Below are 22,927 nucleotides of genomic sequence, written 5' to 3'. Positions count from 1 at the left end.
GTTTATTATGCTTTACTATCTCAAGGATTAATTGAATAAGAAATCCTGAAATTTAAGATTGAGTGAATGGTATTAAAAATCATAGAACTAATACTTTGAATTTCAGGAGAGAGACTTTGCTCTTGTTTGTATTCCTGACTTAGATCTTTATTAACAGTACCTTTCAACTTTGTCAGAGGAAGTATTTTGTACTTGTGCAAGTGATTGTTTGGGAGGTAGAAACTTGAGGAAGAAGAATTACCCACAGTCAAACTCTAACACAGCTATATGAATATTTACTTGTTCAGGGTTTGAGATTTATCTTTTTTGTGAGTCAGCTGTGTGCAGGAAATCGTGTCAAGTGTAAGTGGGAAAATGAAGCTGTGTAACGTGTTCGCCTTTTGAGAAGTAAGCTCCTGAAATATAGATTTTGAAGCTTTAATGCAAAATGCTGGGAATCTTGGGGAATGAAGGGGCCAGTTTAGCACAGAAAGGTTGGCTGGAAGTGGCACCCAGCAGCGGCATTTCATGATAGTGTTTGTGTGGCTGCTGTCTGTGCAAAGAGGGAGGTTTTGTCCCACAAAACTTTTCTTCCCTAAAGAGCCCAAGAAAATTTCAGCCATCAGAAAATTTCCTTCAGATTGTAGGAAATTCTGGAATTAATAAGCTGTTTTTTTAAATTTTTTAATTTTATTTTATTTCAATGAGAGTTTAAGTCATTCTGGGGTGGGAGAAGCTTATTTGATATTTTGAGATAAAGCTTATATGGTAAATTTTTACTAGAAATTCCTGAAAGCAAGGAACTTTTAATGTAAAGTCCTTGTAAACTGCTGGCCAGATAAGTTAGGTGACATTCTGCTTAGCAAGTATCCCTGTGGAAACACTTATGATCTGTAAGAAGAGTAAACAGCGTGGTAATTAAGTGGGTTGAAGATGCGGAATTCAAGGAGATTACAAACAGTAATTACAAACTTAATTTTTAAGAGATTACAAACAGGATGGAAAATAAAAGCAGAGCAGAGGGGTTAGGCATGTGGGCAGAAAGCTAAATGAGATCCACCTTAAGAGGGAAGAGGAAGGGCTTGAAACACCAGTATTTAATGATGGTTTCAAAGTAGCAAAGACAGACAAGAGCAGCAGGTGGTACAGTTGGCAGATTTGGATGCTGATGTTACAAAAGATGTACTGGGGTGCTTTGTGCTAGGTCAAACATACCAGAACATATGATGGATGCCAAGAAGAGCTAATGAAAAAGGTCTGGGACAATGATACACACAGTTAAATGATTGCAGTTACTTGTGTACTTTGTATGGCTGATATGTGGTGGGAGACTGGAAGGGGGAATTGCTTGGGCAGACCAAAAGCAGGGCAAATAAGGTTGCTGAGAGAAGTTATTAATGAAATGGAGAGAAGGTATCAAGGGAACAGAAGTGAGATAAACAAATGGACTGGGTGGGGGAAATGAAAGTCTTGGCAGCAAAAGGTCTAAATGAGGAGGAGGTAAATTACATGAAGAATATACATAATCCAAATGGATGAAGGGGGTGACAGAGTATAAATATAGGAAGATTATAGTGGTATATTAGAAATAGTGGTATGGAATTGAGCAAATGCTTCTAATGGCATTTTCTGGTAGTGAAGGTTCATTTAACTGGAAAAAAGACCCCAGCACCTTTTACAAGGTCAAGTTAAAAGTCCAGCATATAACAGTTATGTTTTATTGAGCATTCAGTGAACTCTAAGGTACAGTCCTTTTATTGATAGGGATGGTTGTTGTGATCTAATAGGTATTTTCCATCTTTAATTTTTATTATTCTAGTGACCTGAAACCCCCACTTGCAATCTTCAAAATGAAAAAATATCTTCATAATTTATATTTATATAGAATGAATCTCGTCAATTTCGTTACATGGCTGCCATCCTTCGACACTGCTTATTAACCACGGGCCCTACTGAAGACAAAACAGAAGAGCTGCACAGGTTGGTAAAAATGCAGCACCAATCTATTTTTAAAGGTCATTTCTTCTTTAAAAAATAGGGAAAATTTTACTTTGCCTAAAATCTAAAATGGAAATCTGAGAAACAATACTATTAGTTTTGACTAAAATATTATTAATCTTTTGGTGAAAACTGTCTGAAATACTATTTTAGCATGTCCAGTATTCCAGAGGGAAAGTATCTAGCACTATTGTTGTTTTTGTTGAATAGTAATGTAGCTGACTTATTTGAAATCTCTTCTTCTGGCTGAGGTATAACTGAGGCTGAAAACACATATGGAAGTTATAGATGTAGTGCAAATTGAAAGAGAATGCAACTTATGTTGTTTTGCACAGCAGCTGATGGAAAAAGTGCATTTTGAGCTGTTCATAGGGCCTGGTAGTGAATTATCTTCAAACACACTATTCCACACTATCTCTCAGCTCTGAAAGTTAGCATTACCATTGTCTTTTTCAGAGATGTTCCTGTATCTAAGGGTAGGATCTCTTGAAGATCTCCTGAACCAGCATTCTCCAGGAAGAAGGATATAGCTTTTCACTTTTCACACCCAGCAGTCTTGAAAGTGTTAAATGAACTTGATTATAATCTTGGAAAGCTCTTAGAGATCAACAGTCTTAATAGGTGAACACTAAAATCCTACCTCAGAGCCCTTCTCAGTTGTTGCAGACTGGTTTGGAATAATATAGGATACTGCTGTAGTAGTTGTCATGACTAAAGTTGGTGCTGAGTGTGTTCTAAAAGGCAGGGTTTTGTCTTCTCTTCTGGTTATGGCAGGTGTTTTGCACCCTCATCCTCCTTTAAGGGAAGAGCTTGTGGGAATAAGTTCCCCACTGCTGGAAAAATTGTACAGTTTTGGATAAATTCAACAACTACAAGAAGACAGAGAATAACCCTTAGCATTTAAGCTTGTACATAGGCAGCAAGACTGCCTAATATTCTGGTGAATTATTTATACAGCTGATGCTTCTCCCAGGAAAACATGTCCTGTTTCCTTGACCAGGAATCTGACTAATCTAATCATGCTGCAAAATGTATCACACAGTAAAATGCAGTTATCTTGTGAAATTACAAAAGAATGTGTGTTACATAGGCCCTTATCGTTCTAGCTTTTGAAAACACTTCCAGATTAGATCCAAAAAGGGCTTTACGTATAGAAGTAGCCATCTGTGGAGAATATGTGGTATTGGTGTGATTTCTGCCCTTGCTTTTTTCAGTCAGGAGGGATATTTTATGTAGAGATGCTGCCCACATGAACCTTATAAAGACACCTAAGCAAGGCAAGGATTTTCCATAATTCTGAGAGAGGGTAGCAGAAGAGAAATGAGAATTATTCTGGCTGCCTTGTGTCACTTCAGTTGTTTCCTGTTCTCCATCAGACTGCACTGCATCAGTCTTTCTGTTATGCTGGGAAAACAACTTTCCCTGTTAGCTGACTATAGCTACTTGGTTTAGCTCAAGGTGATAGAAGGAATGCAAGTATAGTACTGCACTCAGTATTTGGTCTTGATATTTGTCATAATAAGGGTTTTTTGTTTGTTTTTAACAAGCTAGAAGAGCACTGCACAGGTTTTTAATTTTGTGATTCAGATATGTTGACCCGTTTGCAGAAACCGAGTGTTGTCCTTGAATGCCACAGGGTTCAATAAAAGCTGAGTAATTTGATGCACTTTTCCACTAAGAGTATTCATCACAAGGCAGCTCTGGAAGATAAAAGGTATGGTTAGAAATAATGCTCCTTTAAATCCTCAGAGGGATCAGGAGCCCGGATCAGATGGCCCCACTTCAGTCCCCTGATGTATCTGGTCAAGCAACACTTTCATTCTGGATGGGACCTTCAATAATGAATGAGTAAACTTGTGTTAGCAATCTGTAGCTAAAAAAATGAGACTGTGTCATTATTTGGGCTGTTCAGTGTACCAGGCTCTGCCTGTGCAGTCTTTATTGCTAGAGATGAAGTGTGCATCAGGAGCAGAGTGCAGCTTCTCACTCTGCTTTCCACCTGCAGCCCACCAGTAAGGCAATTAGGAAAACAGTGTTAAAAATGGAATAAAATAAAAGCAGTGTTGAATGAAGAATAAACTTTTTGAAGCATCAGAGAGGTGTGCCTATTAAAATTGCCTGTCACTTGCAGATCTCTGGGTTTGTAAATCTGCAGGTAGATCTTTAAATGAAGGCTTCAGTCTGTTTGAGCACATTGTAATGCACGCCTGTGCTCTGAATGTGTAAGTTGAGGTTTTATTTTATGTGAGTATCAGGTGTTGAATGCATACCCTCAGCTGTGATGTACTGATTGTCACTGTGATTCTATTTGTAATAAATAAGTAGAACTTACCTATAAAAATATCTTAACTAGTTTAGTACCTGGTATTGTCATCCTTGTGGTTCTGTCACGTTATTGCTTAACGTTTGAATATGAATGGCTTAAAGCAGCACATATTAAGAATGAATGCCATTTTTGCCCACTAACAAGGTTTTAATCAAGGCATTCAGCAGCTCTAAATAGGCCTTTGCTTCCAAATTTGCATATCAGGAGGGGGCTGGGAGCATGAGTGGGTGGATGTCATGTCTCAGTGATTAATGATCCCTAGGAAGCCGAAAAGGGGAGAGTAATATACGCAGTATTTCTACCCCCTGGAGTAGGAATGCAAACACTATTGTGCAGATCTGTGCATAGTCACTGACTTCCTGGTAGCTGGAGAATTTCATACACTCCTCTACCACAAATAAAACTGTCAGTGGAGTGACAAAGATCAGAAAGCCGGGCTTCATTTATTGAAAAGAATAGCTCAGACACAGTGATCCAGAAAATTAATTTTGTAGGTGTTTGGGAACTTGGTTGTTTAATAAGAAACTGGTAAAAAGCGAACTTTTGATGAAAGGCCTGAAGCCACCAAATATTTGTTGAATTTCAGTCTGTTTTTTTTCTGACTATTCCTCAATTATTGGAGAGGAATAATTTCCATGATACAAAAGACATATCTGAAACAGGAATTAGAAACAAAACAAAGAGAACGAGCTTTCCAGAAAGTAGAAGTTGCCTGAATTTCAGTTGCTAAAAGAGCAAAAGGGAGATGGCACAGTGTGGAACAGCCACCCAGTCTGATCAGACCCAAACCAGTACATTTGTTAGAAATCCTATTATGTTTGATTGCCATGGTTTCACTTTCTCTTTTACTAATGCTTTGTCAGAATTGTATTAAAAACATAAAAAGTGAGGGCAGGTTCTAAGTAGATATTGTTAAAAGTGTTAAAAAAAGTTTATTGGAAAGTTTTCTGTGTTCTTGGAGCACTTTGCCAATCCTTGAAGCATCATGGCTCAGTTTCATTTGTAGTCTGTATATATAAGCCTAAATAATTATGTAGTATCTCTAAATATATCCATTTGCAAGTTTAGTTGGGCATCAGTGGGTAAGCAAGGACAAATTCTAATTTTTTCCAGCATCTGTATTATTTAGCCCTGAGTCTATATAAATGAGAACAGGATAGATAGCAAAATCAAGGGATATGTACCAGACTAGAGACTCCTGCAAAGTCTGTTCCATCTTCTTTAAAGAGGAGGAAGAGGGACCCTGTGGTCCTATTTAAATCACCTAACAGATATTTGGGAGGATCCTGGATTTGTGCTTTGAAGATGCAAAGACTGCCAGTTACTGAAAGATGATGCTTGATAAATCTTTTTATTTTTTTACTGTGTTAAAAGTCTTCTGTATTTCCTGTACACTACAAGCTGAGTAATAGTGAAGATATTTCAGGGAATTGCAGAAGTCCCATGGTTACAGGAGAAAATATTTTCTGTGGTATACTTTGTCACGTTAATGATGGGAATATGGGTGTGTTGTCAAAGGTACTAAGTTTCAAGGAGAAAAAAACCTCCTGACTGCTGCAAATCAATGTGAGAGTTCCCCCTGCTGTCCTGCAGGATCAGCTGCTGTAACATACTGCTGGAATCTGTGCCTTATCTATGGGAGAGGATACTGTGGGGGCTGGCAGTAACAATGCAGTGCTGCAGGGTAGCTTTTGGGGCTATGGTCTTTCTTTTTGCTTGTTTGTTCCAAGAGCCAGCACTCAGGTGGTAATGCATGCCACCTTCTTTAAAAATGGAGAGCAAGAAAATAAAGCATTGTTTGAGTTGCAGGGCTTCTTTTTGGTTGCAGTTGTACTAACAGTTCATGGTGAGTTGTATTCTGTTTTTAATTGTTACAAATGAATAATGAATTTTTTAAATCTGTTTCAGCAATGCAATCAATCTCTTAAGCAATGTTCCTGTTTCTTGCTTGGATGTTCTTATTAGTCCATCATCTCAAGAGGAAACAGATATAAAATACAATGATATGAATATGGGAGCAATTCAAATTCTACTGGATTTCATGGAAAAGAGAATAGACAAGGTATGGGCTGCAAAAATTCTTCACAAAAGGGGCCTTCTTTCATTAAAGCAAAACGTGTTTTAATGTAAAGCTTCAATAAGGAAAATAATATTAATAAAAATAATAAGAGCAGTGTTGAATGCAGAATGAACTTTGTGAAGCATCAGGGTGATATATTTATTAGAATTGATGATCTCTAAGTTGGTAAATTCCAGGCAGTATTTAGCATCATTATAGATGTCCTTGCTTCCAGATTGTGAAATACCTCAAAATTGAGAGCAAATTCTGATTAATATCTGAAGCATACTTGCTTGTGTGAGGATAAACATTTGGCTCTTTCTTTATGTCTGTGTAAAGTTCATATGGGACTCTGTTGAAGGGTTCATAGGATTTGAAAAGGAAAACTTGCTCTTAAGTGTTTTATTTGTGTTTGGTTTTATTTTAGGGAAGCAGCTATAGAGAAGGTCTCACTCCAGTTCTCAGTTTATTAACTGAATGCTGCCGAACTCATAGGAATATCAGGAAGTTTATAAAAGCTCAGGTAAGTCAAATATTCATCAAAATTTGCATATGAAGCTAACGAACTTTCTGAGGTTTGCACATGAGTGCAAGGCACTGGTACTTCAAAAGCACGGATGCTTTTGAATTAAATTACCCACGAAGTTCCCTGCAGTACTTTTTTCTGCTATGTCACTGGCAGCTGGCAGTCATGTAAAGCAATGGATACTATGGTTCCAAAGTTCCACAAAGCATTTTAAAGACTGTTAAATAATAATGTTAGGCTTATTGTAAAGCTGGTGTTCATGTGAATTACCATGCGTCATACTCAGTCCCGGTGAGGCCACGCCTCGAGTACTGTGTCCAGTTCTGGGCCCCTCAGTTCAGGAAGGAGATTGAGGTCCTGGAGCAGGTCCAAAGGAGGGCAACCAGGCTGGTGAAGGGACTCCAGCACAAGTCCTGTGAGGTGAGGCTGAGAGAGCTGGGGCTGTTCAGGCTGGAGAAGAGGAGGCTCAGGGGAGACCTCATCACTCTCTACAACTCCCTGAAAGGAGGGGGTAGCCAGGTGGGGGTTGGTCTCTTTTCCCAGGCAACTCTCAGCAAGACAAGAGGGCATGGACTTAAGTTGTGCCAGGGGAGGTTTAGGTTGGATATTAGAAAGAATTTCTTTACTGAGAGGGTGATCAGACATTGGAATGGGCTGCCCTGAGAAGTAGTGGATTCTCTGTCCCTGGAGATATTTAAAAAGAGACTGGATGTGGCACTCAGTGCCATGGTCTGGTAACTGCAGCGGTAGTGGTTCAAGGGTTGGACTTGATGATCTCTGAGGTCCCTTCCAACCCAGCCAATTCTATGATTCTATGATGTTACACAGGGAAAAAGAACTTGGTGTGGTAGCTAGTGAGGCTACAGGTGTTTTGATGGGTTTTATGTGAGCTTTTAGTTTGACCTCAGCAGGCAGGAGTTACTGGAATTGAAACTTTGGTACCAGTGTGTATCAGCTGCTCTGCCACCATAAAACCCTGTCCCTGAACAGAGATACTTCATCACTTTATCTCTTAAAAGAGCTGTTTAATACAGTACAGGCTGCGAGTAGGCTTTTAGCAGGGAAAAAAAAAAATACTTCCATGGCATGGCCAAAGATCTAGAGAATCTCTGTGGTTTGGTGGTTGGGTGTGGTGTTTTCTGTTTGTTTTGCTGCTTTTCCTGAAGTGGAATAGAGAGAATTGAAAAGATGACCAAGAGAAAGACATCTGAAACCAGCTGAGAAATGTTCTTTTCCTAAGTTGCAGTGGTTTTTGGATTGCACCGTAGATGCCACTCCCAAGTCAAGGCTGTGTCTGAATTCCATAAGTGGCAAAGAGTATATATTTTCTGCCTCTTTTATATATACCAGAAAAGTGGTTTTGACAAATTTAAGAAACTCCTTGCTGGTTTTGTTTGCAGCAGTTCTTTCCTAGGATACTCATCTGTCAAGTCACACACACACACACAAACACACGAAGTTGCAGAACCAAATGTTCAGAAGTTAGAAAATGAAGTTGTCTGCTTGTTGTTATGACATCTCAGCATCTAAATGTCAGGATATAATTGTATGCTGTCTCCTACCACTGCCTCATAGTGCACAGAACGGATGGATACTGCTGACTGCATGAGCGGATGTTTGATATTTTGAATTACCCTCATTGTTAAGTGTTGGCCTTGGGCTTTATTTATTGTTCACTATTCAAATTATGATCTGAAGACAGAATGATTCATTACCTCATGGACTGTCCTATGGCACTCATCACTGTATTAGTATTAGAGTACTCTAAAAACATTAATTCATTCTTACAACACTCTGTGAAATGGCAGTCATGGTTCTATCCCCATTGGGGAAAGTAAGCAGGGACAAGTAAAATGTTTCTGCTAATTGTTTGAATACTTAGTTTGAAAAGTCAGTCTGTTTCTTTTCAAAGTAGTCAATACTGCAACATTAATTTGTTTAACTATCAGCTCCCAGTGAGTCCAGTTTCCCTAATAATTTTGCAGTAATTTTTCCATGAACATCATGTTTTACATTAGAAACCTTGAAAAAAACCCACCTTGCTATTTTTTATGGTAGTTTGGTTTCATTCCCTAGTAAAATATTGAAGATCTGTAATTCTTATAGGAATAATGAGATCATTCAATATTTAATATTATGGCCCAGATTTATTTGCAGATCCTATCATATCCTGTGAACATGAAAAAAGTTATTGTAGGTTTTGAGTCTGGAGGCATATGCATAAGGAGGTGGAAGTTAGGCTGTAAACCTTATTCTTCAGGTCCCTGAAGAATATATTTCAGGCCCCTCCTGCCATTCTTGAAGGTTGATATTAACATGTTAAATACTGTTTTCTTCAAAATATTTTTACAATTTAGCGTTTAGGAGAGTGTTTTCTGGGAGGAGCACACATTTCCTCTATAGGTGTGAAGCCAATATTTGAAATTTATGGTAGCAGAACTTATGTGACTTATTTTCCTGCTTTTTCACTTTAAGTGTATTCATTGTTGTGTATAAATTGTGCATCATGTTAATAAGTTTCCTTAGGCTAGTTTTTTTAATGCTTTTACCAGATATGTGAGCAAAACAGAAGAAACAAAGGACATGAGGTTACTGCTGCTTGTTGGCCAACTATTTTGGGACACTTATTTGTGCTCTTAAACTCCTAAGAATAGTCTTTTTTTTTCTTAATATCTGCATTTGAGACCGAGTTCTCTTCTGCTCAGGATGACAGACCAAAAGGCTTGAATATATTAAGAAGCAACAATCATTGGGTTTTTTTGGGTTTTTTTTAGAAGCAGAGCTTGCAATATTTTCTTATTTTGTTGACTCTGTTTCTTTTCTGCAATGCTTGGATAGGTGTCACAGTTTAACACTGGCCCGGCAATTAAACCGAATAACAGATGCTCTCTATTAATCTCTCTCTCCTCCTTGATAAAGAAAGGAGAGACAATAAGGGAGAGAGACTTATGGGTTGGAAACTAAACTGCACAGCTTTAATGAAACAGTAATGATAAATAGGAAAAAAATTACTAAATATATACAAATATACAGGAAAATGGATACCACATTCCTCCCCCCTCTCCCCCCAATAACTCTCACGTCACCACCGAGGCTGCAGGGCAGCCCTGGGAAAGTCCAGGCTGGACTCTTGGAGTCGGCAGCAGTCAGGAACTGGAGGCAGGAACACACAGATATGGGCTGGCACGGATCAGGACCACAGGCAGACGAACGGACAGGATCCTTCCAGGATGCCGGGTGAGGGAAGGGAAGCAGGAAAGGCAGGAAGGGCAGGCAGCCGGAAGCTGGAAGCAGGAAATCATGGCTTGGCCCTTGTGATCCCTCAAATTTATACTGAGTGTGACGTATATGGGGTGGAATACTCTGTTTGGTCAATTCTGGCATCTATCTTGTCCCTTCCTCCCCAAAGGAGGGCTGCAGGTGGGACCTCTCTACCCTCCTGGAGGGTAAAAGTTTTCCTCAGAGCTGAGCAGTGTCCTTGGCTCTGCACACCAGTCTCTAGTAGTAACTATAAACATCAAGTGTTACCAGTCCTAGAAGCAGACACTGTCTGAGAAACTTGCTGTTAATTTCAGCAAGTGCAAATACTTGCAAGAGACTTAGCTAAAAGCAAAAGTACAAGACAGAAAATCGCCTTTATCCTGGCCCAAACCAGGACAATAGGTATCACCATGCATTCTGTGTCACTTTTCCTTTTTCTTTGTTTTTGTGCTGCCAGGTGCTGCCTCCATTAAGGGATGTATCAAATCGTCCAGAAGTTGGCACAACAGTGAGGAACAAGCTTGTGCGCCTCATGACACACGTTGATCTTGGAGTAAAGCAAATTGCAGCAGAATTTCTTTTTGTTCTTTGTAAAGAGAGAGGTAAAAATCACTTTAGAAAAACTTTTGCTGAAGATCTTGTTGTAATGAGAATATTTTCCTCTAGCTGTAATTCTCAATTCTCTTAACACTGTGCTGTTTTATTTTTGTAGCTGCTTATAGCTGATCTAGTTTTCTGTATCGTTCTCTGCAGTTGACAGCTTGTTAAAATACACAGGCTATGGTAATGCAGCAGGATTGCTGGCAGCAAGGGGTCTGCTAGCAGGAGGAAGAGGAAATCATTGGTACTCAGATGATGAAGATACAGATACAGAAGAATACAAATCTGCAAAGCCAAAGTATAGTATTGTTACCTATTCTGCATATCCTGTTGCAATTTAATTGTTTTGACATAACTGTTTTGTTTCACCTTTTCTGGGGAGGGTGGTTTTGGAATTATGTGGTCTGATATTAAATGCAGTCTTCTGTTGACTTCATGGTTGAATTATTGAGAAACCAGCCTCTTTAATTCTAGTAGGGGGACCTATGTAAAAATGATATGTTTCTGAAAATGAAATAAGGAACAAAAAATGCAAAACATCTGAACATCCTAATGTGGATGGCATGCAGGATGCACATGAAAGTTTCAGAGTACACATGTGTTGTCCCTTTAAATGGATACTTTAAAGATGAAATTAAGTGAGTATATAGGAGGCTATCAGAGATGATCCTGCAAAAGAGTAAAAAAGCAGGCCAAATGAGTTTGAAGAGCAGCTTACAGGAGGCATTAAGAATCAAGAGAACCTTGTAGACAGGGTAATGAAAAGCTGGAAGCCTGCAGTGTGTATATGGTCATTAGATGGTTGAGATAGAACTAGGCAGAAAAAGGGGGCAAGTTGACAGCAAAAAGCTAAAAGAATTATTTATATCACTTTATTTATGAGATGAGGAAGTTTGAAGTATTTTCAGGTGGGATGCATTCCTTATAGCATCCTTATTATGAGTCTGAATAACTGTTTAAAATTCAAGCGTGAAAAAATATTTTTTTTTTACAAATTGAGCAAATTTTAGAAAGAAAATATAACTAGCTTAATAAAGATGGTGTTTGCTCCAGGTTTTTCAACTCGCATGAAGCTGTCAAACTGCTGTTGTTTGTGGGGTGTATTTCTCTTACAGAGAAAACAGGTATCAAATGTGGCTTAAGGTTTTAAATAGGACTTTGTGAAAAAGAAACAAATCAGTGGGTCTAGTTTCAGATTGCCTGGTACTAGATATTTCCTGAATAACTGAGTAGGTTACATAGATAAGTACAGGAGCAAAATAACTTCTAGAAGTCATGCATCAGGAATCCAATATATTTGTTCAAAGGATTTAATAATCATATAGAAGCTCTGTCGATTTTTATTAATTGTAATTGATTTGGTGTTAGAGGTTTCAATTTGTCATGATACATTATGATTTTCATTTCTGCACTTCAGGATTCTTTTTCTTGCTCTTTTGTTTTTGCTCTCTTTTAAACTCCTAACAACCAGTTATATGCATAGAAGTAGAACTAAACCATCAATTTAGTTAAAAGCTGACACTTAAACATTCAAGACAATTGTCAGTTGCTGTATGCTTCTGATTTCTTGTATTGCTGTTAAATGTTTGTAAACTGCTTGAAAAGATAATTTGCCCTGACAGTGTTCTTTCAAACTAGTTCTCTGCTTTTGTTATCATTTCTGTATTGCTGTTCACATCTTTTAGCAGTGAAAATAGAACTGACATTGTAGATCCTCAAAGGAAAGTAACTTTTATTTAGCTCAAGAAAAAAAAATTATGGGAGGGGAATAGTAAACATTCAATGATTTCTTCTGAGTAAGAAAACATAACTGGAACCTGCCTACTTTTTTAAAATCAAGCCTGTACAGAGTTAGTTGCAAACATGTATCTGTCAATCTGTTCCCCATCTGTGTCATTATTACTAATGACATTGTCATTATTACCACTTTTATTCCTCTGCTTCCAATGACTTGTGTACAGGTTATAACATAACAAGTACTAGTGGACTGTGTATTTGAGTAGCTAGCCAGAAATTAATACAGTTAATCAACAAGAAGATAATATCATGATTCATGGGAAAAGGCTACAAAAAGATGTAAGTATGAAGGCTGGCTCTTTATAGTGCAGTTCAGACAGTTTTAGTCCTGGTGATTTCTGTTAATGTGTTCTTTTGTTCTGTCAAGAGGACATATTTCTGTATGTACATATTTCTATAGAAATCTTAACTGTATTGCTTTTCCACCTCCAGCATTAACCTTATCACTGGTCATTTAGAAGAACCAATGCCCAATCCCATGGATGAAATGACAGAAGAACAAAAGGAGTATGAAGCCATGAAGCTTGTCAACATGTTTGATAAACTTTCCAGGTATTGCATTGTAGCTGCTTTTGAGGGAGGCAGTTCATATCCTGTCTCTTTACTAAGGTTTAGTTCTTCAGTATAGTGATATGATCAGCTTCTTTGCAGGATTAACTGCAGAGACTCTGCACTTCAACTGCAGAGAAAAATGTTTCATGCTTCAAAGAAAAGAGCAATATGTAACAGGACTTCAAAGCAAACCACTTTAGGAGAGGAATGGACAGAATCAGGAAGATCTGGTGGTGAGGGGAACTGCCTTCTAAATAGGATGAAAGTAATGAAAAAATTTTGCCTTTTAAAGTATTGGGGACAATCCAAGCCCAAGGCAAGTGTACTCATTTTCCCCAAGTCAGTGAGCAGCATCTCAGTGGTAACTACTTGTATCTGCTGTTTATATGAAGAACAAATGCAGTGTGAAAATTGTTGTCATCAGAAGCAATAAATTATATAATGGAGCAATTGAAAGAGAATTTACAGTTAAGAATTATTGTGAATTTATTAGAGTAAGTGTGGACTGGATTACAAATGAGCCTTTATAATTTGTTTTCCATGACTGAGGTAATGCCATAAAAGAAAATTAAACTTAATGTTACATAAAGTTATATGTTATTGTTACAGAAAGTTTGTTTATTATATAACTTTCTACACACAAAAAGGGAACAAACCTCTGCTCTTAGCTGTAGTTTTCTCTTTGACTCAATAATCCTAGAACTGGCTGTTTTTTCTTCCCCCATACTTGTAGCCATATTGGAGAGATTGGCAAACATGTAGTTTGTTTTCTGTGTAGGCAAACTTGTACATTCTTGAGGAACACTTTGTGTGATACTAATTTACCATTGAAATGAGCAGTAGGAATTTAGACAAACATTAAAGTGAATCATTCTTCAGACATGGGAAAACTCAGCAGCTAGAAATATGTTTGTATTTTGTGAGAGTCTGTAGATATTAAGATAAAAGGTTGTATTGAAAGAACTTCAGCAAACCAAGTATTTTTACATCTCTGTTAAAAATTAGGAATACAGCAAAAACTATGGAAGACTCTGGATTTTTTATTAGCTGACAAAGAATTATAAGCAAGAGTGAGAGAAGGAAAGGATCTAGGAACAACTGATCCTTCAGTGAAGTAATTGGATACTTTTTGACTTTATTTGCATGGAAAGCAGGTGTAGTATCTTACAGTCTTTGTAGTGAAGTGAAGAAAATGCAACGCACGTGTACTCCTAGCTGAACTACCATGTAAACTGTAATGATTGCTGTGTAAGCTAGAGAATTAAAAGCTGAGTGTTAGGGGTGCCACAATAAAACAACTCAGTGCTCTGAAACTTTTTTAAAAGGAAGATTGAGACCGGAGATGAACTAAGACTGAAGGCAAGTCAGTTGCTCTCACTATAGCAGCTACACAAAAAGTCCAAATGGCATTACTGTAGCATAAGAGCCTTTTCATTTTGAGGGATTGAAGGCACCTGCTGCATTGCCTGCTACAAGCTGACAATAACTGAGCAGCTGGTGCCCTGTGTCACTGCTGATCCTGTTGGTCAGTAGCTTTACTTTCACCTTGGGCTTTCTGTGTCAGTTACATCCACCTGCAGTTTCTTCTGTAGCACTTAGACTGCAAACTCCTCAGGGCTGGCATTCTTTTTGTTGTAAGGTTTCTGTTTATTTTTTAGTATAGTGGTTACTGTGGGACAGTGTTGTTGGTGTGACCCTTTATGTGTTGTGATAATATGAATAAAATCACTTGACTGTTCTTCCCACTCTTTTTGTTTTACTGGAAATTGGGCAGGGGGAGGGAATAAAAAAAAGAGTAAGACTTGGTTTTGGGAGACTGTAGGATATTTTTAATGGAAGTAATTGAGTGCAATTGTGGGTTTTGTCAATGTCCCATAAAATGGAAAGTTGCTGGTCTTGTCCACAAGAGGAAGGATGCTGACAGTGCAGTTGGAATTGAACACTTCAGCCTCCAGCTTGAGCCATTCAGTGCTAGGAGTTTTCAGAGACTTAAATCTTCCAGTGGAATACACTTTTTTTTCCTTTGTTAACAACCTACAAATTTAAAATGAAGGCTTCTTTGATAGGAGTTTTCACTTGATTCTGTGTTGAGGCAGACTCCTGGGGGCAGGTTCCCTGCTTCTGTTTTGTTGTGGTCACCATAGGGGAGCTGAGCAGTTTCAGTTTGGTGTAGTGCTATAAGAGGGGAGGAATTTGGTCAGAGAGCCAAGTGGTCCTTCTTCTAATCTTGAATGTGTTTGTGTAACTTCTGTCTGTGTAATCTGAATAGGAGCTTAGAGTGAACTTGCATGCAGAACTGGTGTGCTTAATACACTTGTCTTGTCCCAGTAATGGAAGTTAATCTTGAAAGAAGTAGCATGCTTTTATTGGAGAAAGGCTGGGGGGGGGGAAGTTGAAGGACTGAAAATCTTCCCTTCCTGACTGATGAGGATAATCAGGCCAGTCTGTACCTTTTGGTTTTGACTGTCCCTGTATCATTCTTTAAAAGTTAGCTGGTGAAGAATTGAACCTGGAAAACAGGTTTGCAAAACAGCACTTCTACATTAAAAAGTTACAGACTTTATTAATGGCCATTAACAGTTTACACTACCCTTTGTGCAGGTTTATTTGAAACCATAAGTAATAAAGTGGTATTTTCTCCCTTGTTCCATAAGATAGCAGTGGATTACTGCTCTCCAGGTTTCTCTTAATTTTACTGGCACTGAAGAACTGAAACTGCTTTGAGGTGATATAAAACTAATCCATGCTTTTGGTTGCTTCAGGTCTTGCTTCTAAAGTTTTTCTAGACTGTTAGGTTGTTGGTATTCAGGCTTTTTCATGGGGTACTTGACCACTGACAAGGCTAAATTAAAATTAATCACCCAGTTTTGTTTTATCAAAATGTGTGGAGGAAAGCTGAATGTTATTCCTGAACCCATTTCCTCAATATTTTAGCACAGACTTGGGTCCTACAGAATCTTTTATGGAAAGTAATATTTTGCTCACATTTGGATGGATGAGATTATTTTTTAAAATCTTTAAATATATATAAATTATAACTGTAAATGAAGATGAAGCATCTTGATTAACTGCAGCTTTTGGGAAATGTAGATATTACTTGGGTAGTTTGCTGGATGCCTGAACTCAGCCCTGGTGAGGCCACACCTCGAGTCCTGTGTCCAGTTCTGGGCCCCCCAGTTCAGGAAGGATATCGAGGTCCTGGAGCGGGTCCAAAGGAGGGCAACCAGGCTGGTGAAGGGACTCGAGCACAGACCCTATGAGGAGAGGCTGAGAGAGCTGGGGCTGTTCAGGCTGGAGAAGAGGAGGCTCAGGGGAGACCTCATCACTCTCTACAACTCCCTGAAAGGAGGGTGTAGCCAGGTGGGGGTTGGTCTCTTTTCCCAGGCAACTCTCAGCAAGACAAGAGGGCACGGTCTCAAGTTGTGCCAGGGGAGGTTTAGGTTGGACATTAGGAAGAATTTCTTTACGGAGAGAGTGATCAGGCATTGGAATGGGCTGCCCAGGGAAGTAGTGGATTCTCCATCCCTGGAGATATTTAAAAAGAGACTGGATGTGGCACTCAGTGCCATGGTCTGGCAACCGCAACGGTGGTTCAAGGGTTGGACTCGATGATCTCTGAGGTCCCTTCCAACCCAGCCAATTCTGTGATTCTATGATTCTATGATTCTAACTTGGCCCTGGAGTAAATCTTTGAGCTTTGTCTGCAGTAAGCATTGGTAGTATCCTGTTGATTCATTGAGAATCATTTGGTGACTGTAAGGGTCTTCTCTGTATGTGATGCACATCTTTCAGCTTTGAAAAACTCCCCAAATCTGCAAGGTTTAACTCAACCCTTCATTTTTGCAAAGTGTCAGGTTAGCCATCTTAAATCAGTGTTGTATGGTATTCAGTCTGTTTATATAGTAGATTATTGGGAGTACTGTGTTAATTAAAATGTCTGGAAAAAAATGCTAACATTTTTTCTATTATAAATGGTAGGTAGAGTTGTATATTAATTGACTAATTTAAAATGTCAGAATGCTTTTTCCAGGCCAACCTTGTATTAATAGCAAGAATCCTTTTGCTGATGAAATGGTCTCCAATTATCACAGCTTGGGTTTTGTTGTACATTGAACAGAAGTCAACAAAACCAGTATGTAAGAAAAGCTGTCTAAATAAGCAGCCATACTCATTAGAAACACAAAATTAATCATAGGATGAATGAAGAAGGCAATGTTACATAGATTTTTTTTTTCCTCCCCTTTCTAATCATAGAACAAAATAATGCTACATGAAAGGATCGGAACTATTATGTAGTACTCAATTATCAGGAGGTGAATAGGTCCCTAAAATGCCATTTTATCAAAGGAGCACTCTGGTGTTTACATGGTGGTTGTTTCATTACAGACACTGCCATTAATTCCATGTGTCAATACTGCACTACAGCACATGGTGCAGACAAGGAAGAGTTACCCTTCAAAACAAGGGAACGATTTTTGATTCGTTATGTAGCTAAATGGCAAGCAGGAAGCTAGAACTTGTATAGATAGATTTGAAGGGACTCTTGGGAGATCTGGAAGTGGAAGAAGAGAATGCGTTTTACCAACTCTTTAATTATGATGTGTTTCTAAGTACACTTGAATAGAATGCTTTGTTTGCATTAGAAAAACGAATGTTGCAAGAAGGTGTGTTTGAGCATATGGAAGGTTACAGAAGAACGTTCAGCTAGGTGTAAATATGCACTTTGTGTACATGTCTTTACCTTCATGGGTACAGAAGTACTCCTGCTGCCACCTACTGGGCTGAAGCAGTCTCTCTTCTGCCCCATAGATGGACCATAAAACGCCAGGTTCTGGATAATTCACTGTCTTCTGAGGTTCTGTGTGTCCCTTGCCACCAAGTATCTCAACTTAAACAGTAGTTTAAGTGGCCTCAGTTGGCTCCGGTTATCAAAGCTCAGTTGTGGTCTCTAAGGAGCCAGTGCTAACCAGGCAAATTGCTGAGGCTGGAAGAGCTGGAACCTTTCACACAAAGTAAGGATCAGGTGTGAGGGTTCTTACGTGGTTCTGAAGTTAGCTGAGTGATGCATCTTGCAATCTTACCTGAAATTCTCCTATTTAGCAGATAGTTATGACTGAAGCTAACTTTGTAGGCAGCCTGGACCATCTGTCTCCTGTATTTTTCCTCTGTGAAAAACAAGTCTTAAGCTTGTGTAGTGTTCAGAGCTTGCAGTCAAATCTTCACCAGTGAAAGTATGGTATGTTTTACACCAATTTAAGGCTAGATTATGGTTAGAAACTAAATAGGCTGAACCCTGTTTCTCCTCCTACCTCTTCTTTTGGTGGCCTAGAATGTATCTGTGTGTATAAAGTTTAGTTTGACCCAGGTAGCATTCGCCTGAGGAAGGATGTATGAAGTTCAGCCTCAGAACAGCAAACTTGTAACATGCATCATTCATCCCATTCAGGGACTTGCAAAGCAGGAAGCTCATGCAAGAACAGAAAGGTAACTGATAAACATCCTTGTTATTCTGCAACATCTGAGCTCAGCCTAGCTCGTAGTTAAAGTCTAGAGAGGAGGAAAAGCACTGGGAATGAACCTCCAGTGTAGCACTGTTCATAGTGGTGCTCTTGGAAGTGAGCACAGCAAGCTGAGAAGCAGGCTCTTGGGCAAGAAGATCCAGATGCATGTCAGTGACTCAGGCTTCTACATGATGTTTTCATGCAAAAGTCATTGCATTTATCCCCAAAAGACACCCCAAAAAAACACAGTTCAAGACTTGTGCAAATAGATGTCTTGTCTGTGGCACTGGGTGTTTGGTGTCTCCACAGGTGACTCGCCAGGGGAGTAAAAGTTTTGTCAAGTTCTGGAGTGTGTACAGCAGGATGTAAAAGTGAAGTACAAAAGGGAAGTTTCAGATAAAGAGCTATTTCTTTATAATTGACAAATAAGGAGACAGGACTTCTTAACAATATTTACAAGTACCTTAAAAGTATACTTATGTGAGGAAAAGGAGGTCCTCACATAAGGGGACCTTGTTTTCCTGTATTCCTCTTTCCTTGAACTGCTTCTTCACCTTTTACTAGCCATTATAATTTATTTTTTGCCAATAATAAATTGTAATGACTAAATTATGCAATTCTGTGACTTCTGGCTGCAATGTTAAGTGCTACAACTTAAAAGTATGCGTTGTTTTTAAAACAAAAATCTAGGATCCACTTAGCTTAGAGAACAAGCAAAGGTGATTTCATTATTTGTGGCTATATTTTTACTTTTGGGATTTAAATACAAGCTAGGACTTACTCATCAGGTTATTCTTCTCCAAAATTAAGTGTACTAGACCACTACTAAGGCTACTTAGTACTACTTGGACTACTACTTGAGTAAGTGGCACTGAAGAATTATTGCAAGGCTGATTACAGATTTCAGAAGACACCATGATGTTTAAAATTTAAAAGCTAAAAAGGCCTCAGACATGTGGGATTTTTTTTCCTGTGAAAAAAGTCTGCTACAAACAAAACTCCAGAGCACTCAGGCTTTACCTTTGGGGCACTCTCACAGCAGACAGAAGGTTCTAGTCCTGTTTGGATGCCAGAGTCCAGCCTGTGCTCTTCCAAGTATGATCAGTGCAAACTTCCCTGGACCCCATTTTCCCACCCAGACCTGGTTAGCCAAACCTCAGCAGTTTCTCCAGGGACATTTGTGAGTTTATCACTGTAGCATCTGATTGTCACATCTGCACAGGTAGCTGTATTGTTCCTGCTGGTTTCTGTTCCTCCTGAGAATCTTTGAAACTAGTGCATGAGTGGTGTGTAATTTGAGTGTTGTCTTTCTTACTCTTTCTACACTTGTGTGCAAGCAGTTTTGTCCCATTTTTCAGGCAAGATAGTAGTGCAGACCAGACACAGAGCTGGTGAAATGCCTTTACTGCCCTGTTGAGTGATGGAGTTTCATTGTCTGGTGGTATATGTGTGTTAAATAGGCAGTTTTACTGGGTTGCCTTTCAAGCACACCAAGCCTCCACTCTGATTTAAGGTGACTCCTGAATATTTAGAGGTAGTCCTCATTTGTTTATTTTTTTTTAAAGCAGAAAAATCAAAATCTTATCTTTGCCCTTACAGCTTTTGCCATAATCCATACATAAATGAGGTGATAAAAAGTAAGGATTAAATAAATCTTTGTTAATACTTTTTGATTGGCTTAATCAATAATTAATCATCTCTTAGATGAGGCTGTAGCTTGTGGAGTAGATATAATTGGATTAGCTGCTGAGAGGCCTTTGGAGCTTTGAAGAGATTAAAATGGCTGTCAATCCTGTAATTAAACTGCCACAAACAAAAGCAATAGTATTAGAATAAGTCAGCTTTTTTTAAATGAATCAACAAGTACTTACACACTCCTAGCAGTGGTGTGGACAGAGTCTGATCTTGTAACCGATTTATTTCCTTCAACAAGATGAATATGTATCAAATCCTTGTTTTAATTGTCTGGGTGTACATTGGCCAAATTGGCCAAAATTTTAGGAAGAAATGGTGGTCAGAGAACTCCTAGAAGAAAAGCTAGTTTGTGTGTCTAAACCAGTGAACCTGCTCCTGGGCTTGAGCCTATTAGGCACTGACTTTTCATGGTGTCTTTAATTGGCTAAGTAGGTTTGGCCCACATGAATGAAGTCTTTATCTGTCCCGCTCTTCCCCTCCCACCTATTTTGGAAGGTTTTTTGTTCCTCTTTCTTCAAAACAGAGAGCTTTAGCAGAAATAACTTCCTTTTAAAGGCTCATTATGTACTAGCGCATATACTGTATGTGACTGTATTATATACATGTGAATTGATATGTGTGCATATGCTAATATATATTCTTTTTTTTTTTTTTTAATCTCTTACAGAGATGAGCTTATCAAACCAATGGGAGTGAGGCCGGATGGCACAATGGCTCCTTTGGAAGAAGCAGTCAGCCAGTACCATACCAACAAGCAAGACAGTTCAGATTCTGACTAAAGCATCATCACCTGCTTCACTCTCGATTCTCCTCTAATCCTCACTTCTCCCTAGAGCCACGACATCCTTTATCTAAGCATTTTATCCTCACGTTAGCCAGCATCACTTTTAACTATTCTTTTATTGGGCTATGAAAATCGCGGGTCCGGTGGTGTAATGTCTGAATTTTTATTATGTCTGTTTAAAGAACGTTTAGTTTATGATCTTTATTAATTTAAAAGTAAGTGTAAAATAAAATATAAACACTTCAATTTTCCGGAATCCTGTTTCCTGAACTCTGTAGGTTTTTCCATGCTTGATATTTTTTTATTGTCTTGCCAGTCTCTCCCTTTATATAATTTTAAGGAAAGAAGTGTGTTTGCTTAATGGCATTAGGAGCAAAGGGTGTTTATACTTAGAATTCTGATTTTGCTGCTTTAAACTGGCATTCCACAGTGATTTCAGAGCTACCCTTTAAAAAATGTCATTGGATTTCTTACACAGAAGTGTGTGGATTCTTAAGATTTGACATCACTGACTGCTGCTAAAATTACCTTTAAATTGGGAACAAGATCGTGTACGTTGTGTGTCCTACTTCTGCTCCCACTCCCTTTTATGACTACACAAATATGTCCCACTCCTCTGTCTCTGGTTAAGTAAAACTGTCCCTGTTCAAAACAGCATCCAAGTATCTACATTTAAATGTTGCCATGAATGGGAGTGGACTGAAGTGCATGTGCAAGTGTTCTACTGAACTGGGCCCTGCTTTAGGAGGTTACCTATTATGCCTCACTTGAAGGGAAGTCGGACTAATCAACCAAGAAATATTTCCTTTTAGGGAGACTAGGAAGTGAAGGGAAGGTGGGAAGGAGAAGAAAGTGTCACTTTCAACTCTGTAATCTTTAAAAACAAAGATTAAAATCTGCTGCACCACTGTTGTTCCCTTTTTGCCTACTTGGTTTCTTGCTTTATGAGTTTCTCCCAGCATGAATTACACAAAAAATAATTCATGTCCTAGTTTGTAACATTCTTGTGAACCTTGCAGAGGTTGGTGGGGATTCTCCAGTTTGTCTTTGTTTCCTACAACCTGGGAGAGGTTCTCTGAACTAAGGAAGCTGGTGCTCAAAAACCTTGTAAAGGGAAGACTTGGTATAAAATCATACAAAAGGGAAGCCAACTGCTGTTCCTACGTAGCAACAGCTACAGCAAAACCCATCCATGTATTGATAATACTGTAGTCAGACCCCTTAAATATGAATCCAAAAGAGGAAGAGAGAAGCTGTCCATGAGTGAAAAATACATTTAGCTGCGTCTCAGAAATGTAATTCTGGGTTTAGCATTGTGCACTGGCTACTCTGAGCCCAGTATGGGGAAATACTGAGTACCCTACAGGTGCAAAGAGTTTATCAGTGCTCCCTGAGGAGCAAAACTTAACTAGCTCTGTTAATGAGGAATTGAGCACTCTCTTGGTGTCAGCTGAGGCTGTTTATTGGGGCTGGAAGACCAGTTATTTCACTAATGTTATTCAGTAATTTCAGGCTATTTAGGGATGAGTACAGAGTATGAAAAAGAGCAAAATCTCTGATTGTTGCTTTACAGGTTGTAGAATATGCTCCTACAATTAGCTGGCTAAAGAGTTTAATAAAACAATAGTGGCTCCAGGGACCTTGTTATAAATGGTATAGTGTGAGGCTTTTGTGGTCTGGCTCCTGCCAGTTTCAACAGGGCAACAATAGTCACGATAAACAGTTCCACTTAGTTTATCTTGGAAAAATACATGCTCGTGGTAGGCTTTATAGGCATGAGATGCTTCTTCAGTTAAAAAGAAAAAAAATGAGCTGTGAGCATAGAGGGTTCTACCTGAATCCTCCAGCT

General features: G+C 38.8%; 1 protein-coding gene across 3 annotated transcripts in view; it reads left to right on the top strand.

Annotated features, from left to right (window-relative positions):
- Positions 1-21,985, top strand: part of RIC8B (RIC8 guanine nucleotide exchange factor B) — a 38,041-nt gene extending 16,056 nt beyond the window's left edge. For all 3 annotated transcript variants that reach the window (XM_030469269.1, XM_030469271.1, XM_030469270.1), the window contains exons 4-10: positions 1,865-1,959; positions 6,212-6,365; positions 6,790-6,885; positions 10,607-10,751; positions 10,903-11,047; positions 12,979-13,098; positions 20,962-21,985. In XM_030469269.1, coding sequence (XP_030325129.1) covers positions 1,865-1,959; positions 6,212-6,365; positions 6,790-6,885; positions 10,607-10,751; positions 10,903-11,047; positions 12,979-13,098; positions 20,962-21,073 — 867 coding nt within the window. In that variant the 3' untranslated portion in view covers positions 21,074-21,985. The remainder of the gene's footprint in view (positions 1-1,864; positions 1,960-6,211; positions 6,366-6,789; positions 6,886-10,606; positions 10,752-10,902; positions 11,048-12,978; positions 13,099-20,961) is intronic.
- Positions 21,986-22,927: the final 942 nt, after the last annotated feature.

Source organism: Calypte anna, chromosome 1 (assembly GCF_003957555.1).
Source record: "Calypte anna isolate BGI_N300 chromosome 1, bCalAnn1_v1.p, whole genome shotgun sequence".
In the NCBI taxonomy this organism is placed as follows: Eukaryota; Metazoa; Chordata; class Aves; order Apodiformes; family Trochilidae; genus Calypte; species Calypte anna.
Note: the sequence above shows the minus strand (reverse complement) of the source record. Positions and strands in the feature narration are given on the sequence as shown.